This window comes from Porites lutea, chromosome 1 (genome assembly GCF_958299795.1).
Source record: "Porites lutea chromosome 1, jaPorLute2.1, whole genome shotgun sequence".
In the NCBI taxonomy this organism is placed as follows: Eukaryota; Metazoa; Cnidaria; class Anthozoa; order Scleractinia; family Poritidae; genus Porites; species Porites lutea.
The window spans coordinates 41,923,885-41,937,788 of record NC_133201.1 but is presented as its reverse complement, the minus strand read 5'-3'; the positions used below and the strand labels follow the sequence as shown (position 1 = coordinate 41,937,788).

Below are 13,904 nucleotides of genomic sequence, written 5' to 3'. Positions count from 1 at the left end.
ATTTTATTTTCGGGTTCTTTATTCTCAATTTCGCCGAACCCACTATCTCGGAGCCTGGGACAGGTTACGTATGTTTATGTCTGCGCTCTAATGTCTGGCTTTTTTGCTCAGGGACAATCGTTATAAGCACCGCATTCTTCTGATTGACTGCGGCGTTTATTCCGGTAATTTAGCTTCCATCCGCTGTGATGGATCGAGTAAATACCGTGTGTTTCATTTTGGAGTTATAGCTAGCTGATCAAAATAATGGTTTAGGATAGATCGAATGTAAAGGAATGAGTTTTGTGGACATGGAGAAGGCTAACCTCGCTTGTTTTTCCTTGGCAGTCAGGGAATCGAATTTCGTTTACAGAATGCTTTGAATAGGTATTAGACACGTTGTAGACTCTCGAATGCCAACAATTTGACGATATGCCAAAACCGATGTGAACTTTGCTCTAACTCATATCGAGAGAAAAATTGGCGAGTTACCTACTGTCGTTTATATCTCCGGTATCAAATATCCATTCCCACCGACCGGGAACCAAGAAGTCGGTCGATAGTCTTGCATATGATGGTAACTCAAAAGCAGAGTTTGCCTTCTTTTTCCAGCTTTCTTTCTGTTTTGTCTATTTTATTTTACTGCGCCGGGTTTTTGAGAGTTGAATTAGAGTTAAATGAACAGAAGAAGAGAATTAACGCTCTTGAAAACAACGCAAAGACTGAGCCGCGACCATCAAACGAACGAAGTGTTGTGGAGATAACAAAGACACGTTCTTCCGGTAAGTTTTTTTTTTAGATTTCTTTACTGTTTAACTTTTAATTCTTAATGACTGAAATTAACCATTAGAAAGGATACTAAATGCTCATCGTGCCCTGAGGAGAATCGAATTGGCATGTTGTCACCGCTATCTGTTTGGTAGAACTTCTGGTTGAAATTAGCTACACATACATAAACAGAGAGCCTTCGTAACACATTGTCGTCTTTTCATCCAAAGTTTCTACGTAAAATGTTTTTTACCCAATCAAAGCTCCCTAAAACAGACATGAAAGGGACAAGGCCAAGTGTCTGCATTACAGAGGTATCCGCTTATAGAGGAAGGAATTCTATCGAAATTGTATCAATTTTTAAGTTTAGGGCAAATATAACTGCCCATAAAAGAGAGCTATCCGTATTATTGAGGTTAGACTGTATTCGTTTTGCCCCTTCCCTCGACAATTTGCTTCGGCGATGCAGAGATTGGATTAGGTTCTGGTAAACCACCAGCCCGAACCAGTCTCCATCGGCTACAGGCGCGAGAGTCCTTCGCATAAATTGAGAGAGAAATCTGGCTGATGCGAGGCAGCATGGACCACCGAATTTGAAGATAATCAAGCGGGCCCTGTTGATTTTCTACAAGGCATAGCGTTAAGGCAGCCCCTAAAGAAACACAAGAAAGGGAATATATAACATATTTTCATCAAATAAAAAATATATATATATGATTCTCAAGCGGTTTATGAACTCAGAATAAAATTTAACAGCTGCTAAGCGGCTATTATTATTTATCGGTATCATGCGAACTTTATAACAATGAACAGTTTTGTTTATTTATTTTTTCCTTTCTAGAGCTTCAATTCCCCATACACCATAGGAACAGACTATATAAGCGTCAGGCTGATTCAACCAACTCAAACAGCACAAATTCTGTGGATCAAACGGTGCGGAAAATCAAGAAGCTTTTATCCGAGGGCAAACTGCAACTTTGTCATTCAAAAGGTGTCACGTGCTCATTTCCAGGCCCTCCAGGTCCACCTGGACCCAGAGGAGAAAAAGGAGACCGGGGGCGAAGAGGACAGAGAGGTAAACCTGGAAACAAAGGAGATCAAGGCATTATGGGGTTACCAGGAAAGAGTGGCAAGCAAGGCATCAGGGGACTTGTTGGGCTGCCTGGCGAAGCTGGTATTAAAGGTCAGAAAGGAGATACAGGTCCCACAGGCATGCCGGGACCGAAAGGAGAGCCTGGCGAATCATTTTCAGCACCTTTCGTTGCTCTTTCTCCCTCAAGGGTAACTGTGAACGAGAGTGGATCAGCCACGTTTCAGTGTTCAGCTACTGGTAACCCTCAACCTGCGGTATTGTGGAGTAAACTGCCGAATAAATTACAAATGAGACAGTCAGCGGTTACAGGAGGAATTCTAAGTTTACAGAACGTGAAAGGAAGTGACGCGGGTGTGTATAAATGTTCAGCGGCAAACGTCTTAGGACAAGCGCACGCGTTGGGTCACCTGGTAGTAAACGGTGAGTTCATGAATCTCCTTTTCCATAATACGTCCTTTAATTTAATCAGAGGATAGAAAACCTCGCAGAATGCACCACAATATCAGCAGTTGTCCCAAGAAAGTACGAGACTGACATTCAAATCGCGGCCAAGTACAATACGCCAATGATATGCCGGGTTTTTTTTTACCTTATGGTATAGATTCTACAAGAGTCAACGTCTTCCTCTTTATTTTAAACTCATGGCCTTCCCTCCTCCAGTTAGGCGAGTATCTGCAAAACACGTATTTCTAGTGTAAGAACATTTGACCATTTATTCTGTGCTAGTGCCAGGAAACAGGAAACCTGCCTCTTTTTATTAACTAACGAGCGTCCTAATAATATTAACTTTTTTCGCTTTGCAGTTCGTCCTTCCATATCTCTTAATCCGGGACCCTTTTACGTCGTGGAAGGAAGTAATGCTACTCTACCTGTGTGTCACGTGACCGGCTATCCTGCGCCTTTGGTCAAATGGAGTAAGTCATTTGGTCAGCTACCCCCGGGGAGGGTACAGAGTAACAAAACTGTCATGAAACTGTTTGGGGTCCGTAAGGTTGATTCTGATAACTACATATGCACTGCGACTAATCTGTTAGGAACTGTAGTAAAACGAACTGTCTTAGTTGTGGTCTCCCTCCCTAAATTCGCTATAAAGCCACCAGAAAAAGTTACCGCGTTGATTGGCGAAACATTTACTTTAAACTGCTCTGCCACCGGTGATCCTCAGCCAGTCGTGAACTGGAAAAAGCAAGGAGCACAACTTCCAGTTGGACGAAGCCAGGAGATCAATGGTGTGTTAGTTATCAGAAACACGAAAAAGGAAGATGCAGGGAGTTACATTTGTGCTGCAAGGAGTGCAGGGTTTTTTACCGTGGAAACTGTCACAGCTGTTGTGCTTCTGCTTCCCAAAGGTAATCAAAGATTTTTTTTATTACTAGAGGTGAATAATTTTGTTTTTTCAAATCACTCTAGTCTGTGTCAGATCCCATTTTTCTTTTCAGTCGGAACGTAACAAAAATGACAATAACAATGCCGAAGTACTCTGTCATGAATAGTGACATTTTTAAAATTTTGAGATTTGTTGAGATCTTCAAAAAAAAAGCAAGATCAGTGGTCTGGCAAGATTAAAAGTGCTTCCCAGCCAAAGATCAGTTTGTCAGGGCAAATTACGGCCATGAGATATTAGTTTTCTCATGATTACTGATAACCCCATACAAATCCTTCTAACTTTGACTTGTCAGAACGACCGATATGTATGGAGATTTGTGTGGAGTTATACCAGAGCGTAACAGCGCTCACAAACCGTAAGAAAATGCTGATTTTAGGCAGGTATGCCTTTTTGATCTTTTTATTCCAGAATACCCAGACAAAACCCATTCACGTTGAATGTCATAAATTTAGTTTTATTTATTTAGTTTTGTAATCATTTCTTCTATTATGCAAATTCCTTAAGGGTGGAGTCGTTTGCAGTATAGGCGTATACCCGTCGCATTTGCTCGCAGGAGTTTTCATTGTCTCTGAGCTTGAAAAAATGAAAAAAATTCTAAAGAGAAATTGTAATGGCTTTACGCGAATGCTGCAAATGAATTGTCTCTAACAAGGGATTTAATTTTGTCCAATTCAATGAGAGCGAGTGCCAAATCATAATTCTGTGTTTTTAAGTTGTTCGCGTGTTTCTGAATTATTTCGACGAACTAGTGCTCTTAAAAATTCACCTTTGTTTGTTTCAGTACAGTATCGTAAATAATTCCTTCTTATTTTTTTTCTTCCCGTTCAGATTGCTCTGATCTGTTTAAGTCAGGCCGTACTCAGAGTGGAGTGTACTCTGTGAATCCAGACGGTAGAGGATCCTTTAATGTATATTGTGACATGCGCACTGATGGTGGAGGGTGGACCGTGTTCCAGAGAAGACAAGATGGCTCGGTAGACTTCTATCGCGGTTGGAACGATTACAAATCGGGCTTTGGTCAGCTTACGGCTGAGTTCTGGTTAGGAAACGACAAGATCCACAGGCTTACGGCCGCTAGACCCAGCTCTTTACGAGTGGAGCTGGAGGACTGGAACGGAGGAATAGCATATTCCAAATATGGCAAGTTTAACATTGGTGATGAGCAGGCGAAGTATCGACTTGAAGTGGGTTCATATTCAGGGACGTCGGGAAATTCGTTAGCATATCATAATACTATGAATTTTAGCACAAAAGACAGAGATAATGACAAATGGAGAAGTAACTGTGCTGTGAGTTGCTCTGGTGCCTGGTGGTACAACGCGTGCTACTATTCCAGTCTTAACGGAAAATACCTGAGAGAAAAACGTGATCAGAGAGGTGTCACGTGGGATCACTTCAGAGGTTCTCTTTCACTTAAATTTGCTGAGATGAAACTGAGGCCATCATCTTAGATAGAAAACCAGTCATAGGACTGGCTAAACCTTTTAATTTAGTATTTTTTTAATGTTTGTTTTTGGGGAGTGCATCTTAGATGTTTTTCTTACCAACTGCCCGTTTCTTTGGTAAAAAGGAACAGTGCACAAAGCACTTGTAAGATCTTACCAGCTTCTTGTCATTGTACCACCCTTAGTAACTGGTAAACCCAGTAGGAAATTTGTTAGCTTTAGAGATACCCGCGACCATCACAAAATTCAATGGATGTCGGATGTTAGAGCGGTGGGACTGGTCAAATATCCTTGGCTTGGATGACGATGAACACTATAAACAGGACTCTGCCTGATTTCAAGTATATTACACAGTTACCTGTAAACGTTTTGATAAATGAACTGATAAACTCCTCTACTGAATTACTTTATCAATATACAATTCAGCTTGCTTTGATCTTCGTGACAAATTATTACCCAAGCACCTAAATTGCCCTATGATGTAGTTTTGATTCTTAAAATAGCTTTTGCGATACTGCACGTACTTGACTGTATGGTTATGCAAATAAAGCTCGTTGTTGTTGTTGATCAAAATTATGGTTTCGGATAGAAAGAAATAAGCGGAGAAGAGTCTGAGATTTTTAGACAGTAGTATGTCTTTAATCTCGCTAGTTATTCCCTGGCACTGGCGTGAATAAAGATAAGACTACTGCGAATTAATAAACAGGAATGAATAAACGCTGATCAGAATGCCAACAATTTGAGGATGTGCCAAAACGGATTTGAACTTTGGTTCAGGTCAAACCGAGGGAAAAAATAATATACAAAAACTTCACTTGTGATCACGGTATCAAATTCAGTGTCGAAGTCCAAGCACCCGAGAACAACGGTAGTCTGCGTAGTCTGTTGATATTGTCTGAAATGGTAACGCAAAAACAGAGTTTTCCTTCGTTTGCCAGTGTTCTTTCTCTTTTATCTATTGTATTTTACTGTGCCGGGTTTTTGAGAGTGGAATTAGAGTTAAATGAGCAGAAGAAGAGAATTAACGCACTTGAGAACAACGGACAGACTGAGCCGCGGCCATCATTCGAACCAAGCCTTGTGGATTTACCCAAGACAAGTTCTCTCGGTAAATTTCTCGATCTCAAGTCCTGTTTATTTGTTTACTGTTTAACGTAACTAGTATATAGCTATACGATCGCTACGGTACTGTCAGTCACTTTTTTCCAAAACATATTAGAAACTCATACATCTTAGTACATTTTACTTGGACTTAAAAGTGCAGGCTTGTTTCCAGGGCACTTTTTTGTAAAAAGTGCGTACACTCGGGGGATGCACTTGTTCGATTTTTGGGTGGGTGTGTGCCGCTGAGCTGCAAATTCTGTCCCCTACTTTAGACCTTTCACAAAAACCTTATTCAATGCGAACCAACAACCAGATGTAAGCTGGAATTAAACTCCAATCTTCACTGAACATTGTTCACTTCCTAAGGATATGATATCCTATTCTTAACTAAAATCCCCGATTTCTACCAAGACTAAACGGCATAAAAATCGTTACCTTTCGTACAGCGGTACATACCTAATATGCTTCCTCATCCGGGTGTCAACGGACCGTGATCCGGTCTCATTTAGCGCTAAGGTTTATTCTTCTTGCTACATAAAACGACACAAACGGTTATCGACTCAATACATAGGGAACTCTTTTTTTGAAAGCGTAAGACGATTTTCTTAGAAATACAGTTGAACCATGATCTCGCCTTCCCTTTACGGAAAAGACCTCTCGGGATTCGTAGATGCAATCTCATGTGAAAGGGTCACTAGACCTGTAATTTCACTACTCTTACTTATATCAAGAAATGCATTACTTTTTGTATTATTTTGCCCCTAATATTTTTGCGCTTAGGAATTTTCCGGTTTGATTTAGCAAGCTTGTGCATCGCTTAGGAATGATAGTACGTACGTGTGCCCGCAAACCTACATATTATTGCCTAAATGCCGTAGCGGATATTAGCTTTTTGTGGTTTTTCTTTTCGGTACATTGTTTTAACCCTTTCGCTGCCAAATGTAGCCAAAGGCAAATTTCGACCAGATTTCCAAATTTCATTTTGTAAGATTTTGAAAAACAAATAGTACCATGTGTAAGTACGGGTAGAAAGCTTTCATTTGAATGGTCACATCATAGGATTTCGTCCTAAGACTCTAAAGTTAGAGCCACCTTACAAATTCCATCAAACATTCTGGCAGTGAAAGGGTTAATCAGTTAATTGACCTTATCTTTTTAAGTTAGTGGGATTAACCTAAGGAAAGCCTGGCGTTCTGTTTTACCGTGGTTTGGCAACGCACCTTTATTGGTTTGCTACGTGCAAAACTGTTTAATACTCTGGTATAAGTAGAGGCAAGTTTTAGCCGTAATTCAGGTGAGTTTGGACGTCACTGAAGAAACAGCAGCAGTTGTAAAGTTAACAAGAGAACTTGTTCCTAGCAAGGTTTGATCTTTTAGTAGTTTCCGTTTATTTTTGGTTAGTTTTATTTTATTGTTGCTGTATTGCTGATGGATTTGAGTTTCAAATAAATTGCTTTGGAAAATCCTTGAATCCTTCTCGTTCCTGCCGCTGACCGCCCTGTCCTGTTACACCTATACTGTGACATTCTTAGCTATCTATTCTCAGCAAGCCTGATACGCAAGTATCTTGTAGAGATGTGCTTCTTGAAAGGAAACAAAATTATAATAACGTGCCCGTAGATGAATAGAGTTGGAGCAGTGCCACAGCGGATCGTCAGCGCTATTCTCTTTGGCTAAAAAGGAAGCTAAGGTTAACGGGTCACCTCTTCAAGTTCTACTGTACAGTACAGACCTGTACAGTTTGATTCTGATGATAACTTTCTGCTACCAAATTTGTCTCTCTTTTCTTACATGACAACTCACCTTTCTGGTGTGATGTAGCGCAGTTATTTGTATTCCGGCTTGTAATTTAGGATTAATTGGACAAGCTGGAGTTCAAATGAACCACCAGCCTCATCCATCGACATTGTTTTCAATCTAACTAGCGAAAACGAGGCGCAACGCGTGAAGGCACGTTTAAAAAATTAAAAGTACAGAGATAAACTTTCAGGGGCTCATAAAGAGGATTTTTGCACAAAAATGAAAATGAATTAGTTACCACAATAAGGCATAGATTGTGTTTATCGAAGACATTTTAACCGTTTTCTGAGAATGCGGGAAAAATTTACCTTTTCTTCACTCCCCAGTTTCCTCCTGACGGATGGCAAAATTCCCAGCCAGAGGGTACACCTACAGTTTGCCAGACGGAAAAAAAGAAAAAAACAAAACAAAACAAAAAAAGGAAAATAAGCAGTCCTGGAACTTTTGTAGAATTCCCGGCGATCTCAATCTTACTCTACCACGTAGCACTTGCAGAATGACTGTTGAACGTGAATATTTTTGTTTCAGAAAAATACTAAAAGAAATTTTCCCTGTCCCGTCTGCAGGAACAGATATTTTAAGGAACGTTTCTTTTGGGTGTTTTTTTTTACCTTATTAGAGGCAGTTTTGCTGTCAACGCCTTGAAAGTTGTTTAAGTTCTCTACGGTATTTAATTAAATAATGTAAAGAGGGCAGTAAAAAAATCAAATACATGTACCTGGCGAGGGCAGTAAAAAATACATTCCAAACAGGCAGTTGAAAAAGGCAAGATGAATTAAAGGATTTGTTAAAAGTTTATCACCTCGAAATTCAGGTCATAATGCTAGATATTAGGTATAATTCGCACTGTATAACATTCAATAATCAAAGTGTTTTTTTTGCCTTTCTAGAGGTCCATAGAAACGGAATCTATAAGCGTCAAGTTGATTCAATCAATGCAACCAGCCCAAATTCTGTGGACCCGACGATGCAGAAAATCAACAAACTTTTATCAGAAGGCAAATTGCAACTTTGCCATTCAAAAGGTGTCACGTGCTCATTAGCAGGCCCTCCAGGTCCACCTGGACCGAGGGGAGAGAAGGGAGCCCGGGGACGAAGAGGACAAAGAGGGAAACCTGGAAACAAAGGAGATCAAGGCATCATGGGATCACCAGGAAAAAGAGGCAAGCAAGGCATTATGGGACCTGTTGGGCTTGCTGGCCAAGCTGGTTCTAAAGGACAAAAAGGAGACATGGGGCCCGCGGGCATTCCGGGATCTAAAGGAGAGCCTGGTGAATCAATTTCAGCACCTTCTGTTGCTGTTGCTCCTGCAAGGTCGACTGTAAACGAAAGCGGATCAGCCAAATTTCAGTGTTCAGCTACTGGGAATCCTAGGCCTTCAATAATATGGAGTAAATTGAACAGTCAAACAAAAATAAGCCAGTCAGCAGTTACAGGAGGAACTCTGCTCTTAAAGAACTTGAAAGGAGGTGATGCGGGTGTGTATAAATGTTCAGCGGTAAACATCTTGGGACAGGCTCACGCTGTTGGTCATTTGGTAGTGAATGGTGAGTTTATGGACACATCTTGTCAAAAGAGCAAGATGAAAACACTATAGCATAAAAAAAACTTTATTCATTCTGAAAAAAAAAAAGACAAAAACAAAAACAAAAATAGATCCTGTTAATTTACTTAGGTAAGCAGTTGACAAATTGACAAAACCTTGGATAGGTATTTAATTAATCTAAACGTGATGTTTGTCTGTTTTAACCTTGCATTTGTTCATGTATTAAACTTTATAAGATCACAATCATGCAAAAAAAAGTAGGTTCGTCGATCGTTTGGTAAGGAAAATTAAAAGGGCGAAGAATATAACTAGGCGTGTGATACAGATATTTAAACAGCCTCATGATCAATAGTTTGTTTTGAAGAAATCCTTGTTAATGATTCAGTTACTATTACCATGTAACGAAAAGTGACTGCAGCGGGACATGACGTCAATCACAATTCTTAATTACGGGAAGCACGTGTTTATACCAAATCAATTATGCTAACCTGTCTTTAACTGTGAAAAATGCATTCGAATCTCCACTAATGTCATCCTATATACAACTGCCACTGTTTTTGCCCTGGTGGACAGTCCATATAATGGCTTTTGTTTAAACCTCTCTACAACGGCAACAGCCACTACAGTGCGTACCCAACCAACTGCGAAAATAATCTTGTAACAACGGCCACGAAATTCAAGTGTTCCCTATGGTGCGTAGATTTTTAATCGCGGGAAGTCTTTCAATTCAGTTAAAAATGTAAATACAGTACTTTTTTGCACGAACGTTTAGTACAGTGCGGGGGGGGGGGGGGGGGGGTAGGGGGCTCCCACATGAAAAGGTCAGGGATGCTCATCGTCTCGCTTGGGGTGTTCTGGAAAAAAAAAAATTTAGCCGTAAAGGTCTCTTTTAGGGTTGCATTCGAAGAAATATTAAAAAATTATATATTTTCTATTCGTTTTATTTACTCGATTAATGTAATCAAAGTTTAAAATGATTGCGTTTAGGGGCCAAAAAAGGTTGGGCCACGCCCAGATTGGTCTCCTTTAGGGGTTTAAGCATCCCTGCCCCTTTCATATGAGAGTCCCCCGGGGTACAGTTAAGCTTTACTTCAGTTATTTTATAGATATTTGACCATTTATTTAAGGCTAGTGCAAGGAAACGGGAAAACTGCCACTTTCGTTATAGATATTCACGTATAACTGTGGTAATTACGTGAAATTCTTTCGTTTTGCAGTTCTTCCTTCCATATCTTTTAATCCGGGACCGTTTTACGTCGTTGAAGGAAGTAATGCAACTCTACCAGTTTGTCACGTGACTGGCTATCCTACGCCACTGGTCACATGGAGTAAGTCATTTGGTCAGCTGCCCCAGGGAAGGGTACACAGTAACAATAGTGTCATGAAACTGTTTGGAGTTCGTAAGGTTGATTCTGATAACTACCTCTGCACTGCGACTAACTTGTTAGGAACTGTGGTCAAACGAACTGTCTTAGTTGTGATCTCCCTCCCTCAGTTTACTGTAAAGCCACCGTTAAAAGTTACTGTGTTGATTGGTGAAACGTTAACTTTGAACTGCAGCGCTACTGGCGATCCTGAACCAGCCATGAACTGGAAGAAACAAGAAGCACAACTTCCAGTTGGTCGGAGCCAGCAGATTAATGGTGGGTTGGTTATTAGAAACATTAGAAAGGAAGATGCAGGGAATTACATCTGTGCTGCAACGATTGCAGGGGTTTTTGACGTAGAAACTATCACAACTATTGATGTTCTGGCTTCTAAAGGTAAACAAGGATTCTGTGTATTACGAGAGAGGATAAAGCCTAAGAGGGGGGTGTGTTGGCCAGGTTAATTCTAGGACGTACAACCAAACTTGATGAAAATCGGGAGGGGGGGAGTGGCACATCCCCTATTCTCTTGAAACAGTTACTGAAGAGAGTTACCGAACGATAAAAAAATTGAATAGAAATATGTGAGAAAAACCTCGTGGGGGGTGGAATCCATCCCGTTGGAGTCCGTTTTTAGCCGGAATCATTTTCAGAAATATCCACCTAAAAATCCACCACTGCATTCAATAGTAATTAACATTGACGTATTGTTATGTCGGGTGAGAGAGGCGGACCATAACGTTTATTCTAGAGTTTTCACTGATCGTGATCTTGCTTTAATAAGGGTAGAATTCAGGTAATTAAATCAAAAGCTATTCTTAAGTGAATAATTCTTAAGAAGCCTTTTAAATTTGCTCCTTATTTCTAGTGGGAAGCAAAGGCCATAATGGGACATTATGGCTTTTGGTAGAAGATTTTTCTACGTTTCCGTACTGCGCTTGTGAACGTTCTACTTATTCATGATGTGCTTTGGTTTTCTTTCTTAAAGCTGATGTTTCTGGGTAACTGACCACCTACCCTTCCCCTAAGTCACAATTTTGCCCTTAGAGAGAAGTAAGTGTCAATGTTGGCTTAGGGGAGGGGTAGGTGGACAGTTACCCAGAAGCCTCAATTGATCCCTTAAATTAGTAAAATAAATGATGTACTAGCCTGAGAGCGAGAAGGCCTCAAAAGCTCCCCTCGGTCTGAATAAATAGGGCTAATACGTTCTTGATACTTTGTTCTTGATAAAGCATTTCATATTTATCCCCCAAGATTGTTCTGATCTGCTGAAGTCAGGCTATACTCAGAATGGAGTTTACTCCATAAGTCCGGATGGAAGAGGATCCTTTGATGTATATTGTGACATGCGTACTGATGGTGGAGGATGGACCGTGTTCCAGAGAAGACAAGATGGCTCGGTAGACTTCTATCGCGGCTGGAACGATTACAAATCAGGCTTTGGTCAGCTGACGGCTGAGTTCTGGTTAGGAAACGACAGGATCCACAGGTTGACGGCCGCTAGACCCAGTACTCTGCGAGTGGAGTTAGAGGACTGGAACGGAGTAAGAGTATACGCCAAATATGGCAAGTTTAAAGTTGGTGATGAGCAGGCGAAGTATCGACTTGAAGTGGGTTCATATTCAGGGACAGCAGGAGATTCGTTAGCATATCAGAATAACATGGCGTTTAGCACCAAAGACAGAGATAATGACAGATGGGGTAGTAACTGTGCTGTGCAATACACTGGTGCCTGGTGGTACGACTCTTGCCACTACTCCAATCTAAACGGAAAATACCTTGGAAGAAAATCTGATGACAGAGGAACCCGTTGGAGAGGCTTCAGAAGTTCTCTTTCACTTAAATTTACTGAAATGAAACTTAGGCCGTCATCTTAGAAAGAAAGCCAGTTACACGACTGCCTCAACCTGCTTTTTGAGCGAAATTTTTCTCAAAAAAATGGTGAAGTTGTCTGTGGCACAGTTGTATCGTTATAACTCATTAGATCATTATGATGATAGTTCCATTTTACCCACACTTGTGCAAAAAGAGAACTTTTTAACACACTGTGGCTTGTAGAAAGCTTCGGAGAATAAAGACTCGATCTTCCTGAGCCGTCACAATATTCAGCAAAAGTTTTAAACGCAGCCTTCAAGAAATTCAGTTCTAAGAGAACGAAGATTATAGGCGGCTACAATCTAAACAGCCCGGGAAAGAGAAAAAGATGACAGATAACGAATTTAATATTTCGCTTGAACTTTGCTTAAAAATTTAGGTTCAAATCTGTATTTTGGAGTAAATTGTAGCAGCCGTAATGTTCGTCTGTATCTCTCCCATTGAGCCAAAAGATTCTAATAGACCATAATGCACCTTGTTTCTCCCCTCACATTTTGCAGTAACCGTTGTTTCCAATTGCTCCCGGGTATTACAGTCGTCCCAAGAGAAATCGATGACAAAAGCTATGCAAAATTTTGGGATAAACAAGGTGCATTTATGATCTTTGTGAAAATTGTGAATAGTCACATTTCAATTACAACAACGGCCCGACGAACAAGGGTGGTCTGCCTGAGTTTTGAGTTGATTTGCTGCTACCTGTTACACGTGCTGAGCCAGTTCCAAGCTCTTGGAAGAACAAAAACATGCTGCGGTTATGATGATCGCAATTTGGCCCCATCAAATATAAAGAAACAATTTCATGATACTGAGGAATGACGGGGAAATTTGACTGCTTTTTATGGCAAAAGGTTTTTTAAACTTGGGATAAGAAGAGAGCAAGACCGACCGGCACGAAAAAAAAGCGCAATTCCGGTGCTTTCTTGCATTTAAACACTATAAACAATATTTTTCACATTATTTGCACCTTAGACTCTTGAGCAACAATGAAGTATCATATTGTTTGGATAACTACAGCTGGCATGACATTTTGTAAAATGTTTGACAAAAGTTTATATGATTATTACGATAGTTTTGCAAATGAAGGTAGTTGATGTTTGCAAATGATATACCAAGGAAGTTAATTGTAAAATTTAAGCTATCGCTTGCCCTACCACTTCCCCCTGTAGCATCACAACAACGCGGAAGGCTTATTATAATCGCAATAGCGGGTCATTATTATCTACAATTTACTTTATAAATAAAAAGCTCAAATAGCTAAAACCAAAGTGACTTTTAAATATATCACAAACCGCTTGCATGATCGTGACTCGTGGCTATCTACTATCTTATATCCATAGGCTCCTGACAATCTATAACAAACGTACCTTCGAACCCAGACTTATTTTTGAAAGTGTTTCTTCTTTAACCACAGGTAACCCGGGATCACTGTTCGTGTCACGTTTCATAACATGGGTAAATATAGAGAAGATGTGGGGCGAAGTTTAGGTCTGGAAATTTGCTAGAAAGTGGAGATAAAAATCGATGAAACTTACCATGTAGC

The 13,904-nt window shown here is 40.3% G+C and overlaps 2 protein-coding genes across 2 annotated transcripts; both read left to right on the top strand.

Moving 5' to 3' along the window:
- The first annotated feature begins 533 nt into the window (after positions 1–533).
- On the top strand, positions 534–5,270 carry LOC140951273 (uncharacterized). Its single transcript, XM_073400514.1, has 4 exons — positions 534–761; positions 1,589–2,260; positions 2,644–3,189; positions 4,056–5,270. The coding sequence occupies exons 1-4, from the start codon at positions 551–553 to the stop codon at positions 4,676–4,678; spliced, it is 2,052 nt and encodes a 683-aa protein (XP_073256615.1). The 5' UTR covers positions 534–550; the 3' UTR covers positions 4,679–5,270.
- A 183-nt stretch (positions 5,271–5,453) lies between these two features.
- Positions 5,454–13,621, top strand: LOC140951282 (uncharacterized). Its single transcript, XM_073400525.1, has 4 exons — positions 5,454–5,780; positions 8,467–9,123; positions 10,340–10,885; positions 11,744–13,621. Exons 1-4 carry the CDS (start codon positions 5,573–5,575, stop codon positions 12,364–12,366), a joined length of 2,034 nt encoding a protein of 677 aa, XP_073256626.1. The 5' UTR covers positions 5,454–5,572; the 3' UTR covers positions 12,367–13,621.
- The last annotated feature ends 283 nt before the right edge of the window (positions 13,622–13,904 follow it).